This window comes from Trachymyrmex septentrionalis, unplaced genomic scaffold, assembly GCF_001594115.1.
Source record: "Trachymyrmex septentrionalis isolate Tsep2-gDNA-1 unplaced genomic scaffold, Tsep1.0 scaffold32, whole genome shotgun sequence".
NCBI lineage: Eukaryota > Metazoa > Arthropoda > Insecta > Hymenoptera > Formicidae > Trachymyrmex > Trachymyrmex septentrionalis.
In genome coordinates, this window is record NW_017305485.1 from 1,218,387 (window position 1) to 1,224,405 (window position 6,019).

The 6,019-nt window shown below is 27.5% G+C and overlaps 2 protein-coding genes across 4 annotated transcripts in view; both read right to left on the reverse strand.

The window, feature by feature from the left end:
- LOC108749991 (regucalcin-like) overlaps positions 1-2,411 on the reverse strand; it is a 3,153-nt gene extending 742 nt beyond the window's left edge. Inside the window, exons 1-5 of the mRNA XM_018489132.1 lie at positions 2,335-2,411; positions 1,845-2,017; positions 1,554-1,760; positions 1,257-1,484; positions 980-1,092 (exon numbers count right to left, since the gene is read on the reverse strand). Coding sequence (XP_018344634.1) covers positions 980-1,092; positions 1,257-1,484; positions 1,554-1,760; positions 1,845-2,017; positions 2,335-2,396 — 783 coding nt within the window. The 5' untranslated portion in view covers positions 2,397-2,411. The remainder of the gene's footprint in view (positions 1-979; positions 1,093-1,256; positions 1,485-1,553; positions 1,761-1,844; positions 2,018-2,334) is intronic.
- A 2,925-nt stretch (positions 2,412-5,336) lies between these two features.
- LOC108750064 (regucalcin-like) overlaps positions 5,337-6,019 on the reverse strand; it is a 6,174-nt gene continuing 5,491 nt past the window's right edge. For all 3 annotated transcript variants that reach the window (XM_018489275.1, XM_018489276.1, XM_018489277.1), the window contains exon 6: positions 5,337-5,683. In XM_018489275.1, the coding sequence (XP_018344777.1) occupies positions 5,447-5,683 (237 nt within the window). In that variant the 3' untranslated portion in view covers positions 5,337-5,446. The remainder of the gene's footprint in view (positions 5,684-6,019) is intronic.

The following is a 6,019-nucleotide window of genomic DNA, read 5'->3' on the forward strand; positions in this document are numbered from 1 at the left end:
ATAATTTAAAAAAGAGATTTTTAAAGCTGAAACTTTACTCTATCAAGATATATTTATATTGTTGGTAAGAAAGTAATTGCGGTTTTTACTGATAGATGTCTTTTAAAAAAACGCGATGACTTTTTACTTAACCTAATATTTTTTTAAATTGCTAAATTTAAATCTTTGACAAAGATGAAGACATTTCAAATTAATATCTAAGAAAAATATCAATTTTTACTAAGAAATATTGCATTTAATTATTTTTGTTGTCTTTTCGATAACTTTCAAGAAATAATAACTGTTATTTTTTTCTTTGATAGAAGTTACAATAAAAAATAAAATTTTATTATATGTATATATTAGATTAGTGTAAAAATTTGTGTCCGATTTATTATTTAAACTTCAAACAGCTGCTATTTTTGTTAAAAATAAAATAAAATCTAAATCTTACTCTAATGGGAGAATTTAAGAATCTATTTTTTTTAATTGTGATGGTTTTTTGATAGAATTATGAGCAATCAAAGTCAAAATATTCATTTTATTTAATTTGCAACAACTCGGTAACAAAAAATCGTAAGAACATTTTTAAAAAACGATTTTGTAGAGAAAATTTCAAGTTTTTACGATAAAGAATTGAAAATTTTCTTAAATTTTTTTGGGCACGCTACAAACCTACAAAGTGAAAAGAAAATTTTCTTCATTTTTTTCAACTCGTAGTTTTCTATATATATATATATATATGTAAAAATTACAAAACTTATATAAATTCAAAAAATATAGTAACTTTTCGAAAGTAGAGATTTCAAGCTTTAAAACTTTTTTTTAAACTTTGTTTATTTTTAACAAAATTGCAGCAGTTTGAACTTTGAATGATAAATCGAGCACGAACTTTTATGTTAATCCAATATATGCATTCATTGTATATATAAATTAGAAAACTCTTATAATATTACAAACAATAATTCATTTATTTTTAAATGTTACTTTGTATACTTACTCGAGATCCACCAAATAATGCTATCCAAATATTGCCATTTGTATCTATAGTCATTCCAGCGGGTGATCCTTCCAAATTAGTCTTATTAAGATCAAATACAATCTTCTTGTTAGCTAAAACATAAAAACTGTCTATCTAAGCATACATATCCTTAAATTCTCTCTTTTAATTTCATGCATTACTGTAATTTTTTACTGTAATTTTTCAATTATATATGATGTACACTCTTGAACATTTTCTTACAACATAATTTTAAATAGAAAATTTAATATCTTACATATTGTCCCATTATTCGGACTGTAATCATACGCTGCAACCTGAGTAAGTGTATCAATATAATACATGAGACTATTTTGTCTATTCCATGCCAATCCGTTACTTATTGTAACGGGTGATATTTTCTTCTCGGGTTTTAGGTCATCATTAATGCGATATAACGATCCTTGTTTAGGGATTTCTGCCATTTTATTCATATCATTCATAGCAACTTTATCACTCATAGTACCTGTGAAAATTATTAATCGTGTAAGTGAATAGATTTCATTTCTATCTAATCGTAACATTTTCAATTTACCGATCCACAATCTTCCAGTTGGATCCACTTTCCCGTCATAGGTTCTTGTTGAAACCTGAGAGTCAAGCGAAAACAATACTTTGACTGGTACGTTCGATTTATTGCTGTTTCCGTCCCACGTAACGAGAACAACATCTTTTCCCGCACCTGCTATCAATTGGTCAGTCGTACCAGCTATAGGTATAGCAACTCCAATACTTCCATGTTCTGAAAGAGCATTGTGAAACTTACAAATGTGCTATAAATTCATTGGAACATAGGAAAGTTTATAAAGAAGAAATATAGTCTTGCCTACGTATGCACTATTCACAACACCTGTTACGGGATCTAGACTATATACATATTGATCGTGAAAATTAACAAAATACAACTTTTGAGTACAATTGTCCCAATAAAGGCTCTTAGAAAAGCCATAAATATCTGTTATCTTCTCAATTGTCAAATTCACACATTTACGCGTCTGCCTACAAACAGATTATTGTGATACTCATAGCCGACAGATATTTCTAATGGAATATTAAATATAAGTAGCAATGCTTATGCGGAAAGGTAAAAAAGGAAACGAGCAAAATTATTTGTATCTTTATTAGATAGACATAAAAATTCATAATGCTCACAAACAAATTATTATATATTATTATTTATATGTATTTATATATTATTATATTTATATATATTATATATTATTATTTATTATATGCATTAAAGAATTATGATTTCCTTTTTTTAACATAGATGCGTGATACCTCGTCAATTTGTGAGTGCAATATCTTTCACTTACCCGTTACGGATGAAGATGAAAATGTACACTAAAGACACAAATTTACAAATTGCTCTTCTCATGACGTGTACAATATTAATGTTGTCGTAAAGAAAATTGGAAAGAAATTTAATTTTTTAATTAGGGATTATATATGTATAAATATTCTAAGAAACATAAATTTACAGAAGTAGATAAAATTCATTAAGTATGTTATTCTAATATTATTTATCAAATTTAGATAGAATAAAAAAAAACATTACATTAATTATAACGTATAATTTCTATTACATATGTACGTACCTCTTTATAATGTTAAAAGTACAATTTAATTCATGTTATGCTCACAGACAAATAAAATAACATATTGTTTTTTCATTAATTCTACTAAGGCATTTCTGCGTAAGGAAACGTTATTTTTTTATCGTATGTATTTTATAATAATAACTTTTTATATGTATTGTACACTTTAATGTAACTAGCTTCAGTAAACTTAAGCGTTTTCTAAAACAATTTGTACGTGTGTATGTGTTAAACTTTACATGCTTAAATTTACTAAAATTTGCTATTAAAAAAGTCTCTCCGAATTAAGAATTACTAGCTCTTATTAACACAACTTTGTTTCACCGTTTTGTCAATTTTCTGTTTTCCCACAAGTTTTATATGTAAACTTAAAAGTAGAATTTCAAGACGATAAGATAATAATAGTCCCTTCTGATAACGCAATTGCACCAAAGTACTCGTTATGTAATTCCTTGTTGCATACGTAGTATGTTCGGAAAAAATGTGTATTTTGTGGTTTAAATCGATTTTATCTTTTACCTCCCTCGTTGTATAGATAATAATAGTGAACTTAATAATAGTGAACAGTTTATAGCAAGAGAAAATTCGTATAAATATATTAATTTATTTATATAAATTAATTTAGGTCTCTAATTTTTTATTTGTACATTTACAATACAATTATTGCTCAATATTTTAAATTAGCGCGGTCAATTTTAAACGCGAGAGATCGCTATATTCACTTATTAATGTATTGTATATTATGGCGTGCGGTTACATATTATATTTCAAACCGTTGTAAACATTATGATTGGAAACGAGACCGTTTATATTAAAACTTTAAATACTTACCGGTCCGAGTGTTACAATGTTGAACTACTATCTAATATCGATGAAATTATCGGATTCACACGATCAATTTGAAACAAATAATTTCCCCAAATTCTCCCAAATCTTAAAAAAGTTTACTACAGTTTTTTAAGATTTGGGAGAATTTGGGGAGATTATTTGTTTCAGATTGATCGGGTGAATCCGATAATTTCATCGGCTCTCAATTTATTTCTGAAATATTAATTCAATTTAAATAAATGTATATTAGATAGTAGTTTAATATCGTAACACTCGGACCGGTAAGGCGCTTCGTATTTAACGTTGTAAAGATATTCAGTAAAGTCAGAAGGTTTTTCAGGTGCTTTGAAACGTTCTTTGATTGGCTAATTAATAAAAATATTTCTTCTGATTGTGATTAATCAAATGCTTCAAAGCATTTTTAGTGAGACTTTGACCGCACTCCCTATTATAATAGGATTTTTAGGGTTTTTTCACAGTGTTTGGTCGCAACAACTTCAAACTTTTGGAGGACGGCGCGGACGTTTTGTATTGTTCGAGACTCGGAGCTAATAAGACTGACTCAACGCTTTTCTAACTTGTACATATATAGGCAAACATTTCAAGTTTTCCAATTTATAACAGTGTGGATCAAGAACGTACAACAATACGTGAAATTGATTATCTATTCTCACTCACAAGATATCGATTTTCTATCAACAAATCTATATAAAATGTATATAGAGTGCGTGATATGTACTGAGTTACTGGAATCATTCGACGATATTTTTCACACCTCGTGTGGACATGTATACCACGAAACGTGCTTGTCACAGTGGCTCGAAAAGTAATTTGGAGTGCACCAAAGATTTTTGCATGCTCTTGTAGTTCTTCTTTTGCTATTATTCAAAGAAGCTTTCATATAATTCCTGAAAAGTTTTATATTATTTATACATTGAAAGTGTCTAATTTCATCTATAGAATTGTTTCAGATCAAAGACCTGTCCACAATGTCGAACAAGGACAACTAATCAGACAATACACAAACTATATTTCAACTTCTCCAAAAATGATAGTATATTACGAAGTATATTTACGAAGATTATGATTCTGCTTTTCAAGCTTATAAAAGGTCTGTTTTCTTTTTCTTTTTTTTTTTTTTAAATGTTTCAACTGGTGCAAAATGTGTACACTGGTGCAATAAGTTGAAATAAAAGGAATAGTTTGTTTTATTCTAACTTATTGCATTAGTGAAACCAGTCCAAAATATTGATAATACTTTTAAGGCTTTTACGGATGTAAGGCTTGCACAATCTAGAACAATCTTCAAAAAGATTGCAGATCTAAAGCTGAAGGCTTACCGACAATTTTGGTAATTTTACAGATATCTACGAAATGATGATAAAGACGTTTGCTGATTTAATGAAGGAAATTTCGACGATTGAAAGTGAAATATATGTCAGTTGGTATGCACATGAGGATTTTTGCAAACAGTTGCATCCAACTTTGTATAATTGTGAGGAAAAAATTGCAAATTTGAAAATAATATCACAACGTATAAGAAGGCAGCAAGTATATTTGTTTATTATAATATTTGTTTTAGAGATAAATACGTCAAGTAATTGTCAAGTTCATATTTAACTCTGCAATTAAATTTTAATCTTATAATGTATAGACTTATAATTTTTTTTATGTAGATTAAAATGTTACAAGACGATTATAGATCTACAGACCTACATCTATCAAAACGGATTATGTAAAACATAAATGATATGTAAACATAACATACAAGTTATGATTTAAAAACTTACTATGTAACCATATTAAAAAGGTATTCTATATTTACAAATCGAAATTTAATCATGTCGGTTTTTTCAATCTAATCAAATGAACTTAAAAAAATTATTTTTTGAAGTAATATTTAATTTCTATTCAATGATATACAATTTAGAAATTACGTACATTTTTGCAAGAAGTATTAAGATATCTATTTTTTGATATCTCTTGCAAAATTCCTATTCTTTTAATTTATCATCATAAATGAATTTGCAAGTAGTCCACGAACTTCTAAACCTGTCACCGCGAATATAGCACCAGCGTGAGGAGTTGCTTGTCGTTGCTCTGCACTTATGTTGAAACCAGATGTGGTTACATACAAAGTATCTAGAAGTGGACCGCCGAATGTGACACTGGTTACGTTTTCAGCTGGAATGTCAACTTTGCATAATACTTTTTCTGTTTTCGGATCCACGCAAATAACCTAGAATAGATAAATTTTTCATAGATTACAAGAATCCTAATGATATTTTAATAAATTCAATTACTATAATAAAATTTAATTATATATATGTATATTATATACATTAATTATATACATATCATTAAAATTATTATAATAAAATTTAATTATGTACGTATATTGTTACATTAGATAATTCTATAAATTAATTTTTTAAATAATAATTTATTACTTTGTATACTTACTCGAGATCCACCAAATAATGCTATCCAAAGATTGCCATCTGTATCTATAGTCATTCCATCAGGTAATCCTTTCAAATCAGTCTTATTGAGATCAAATACAATCCTCTTATTA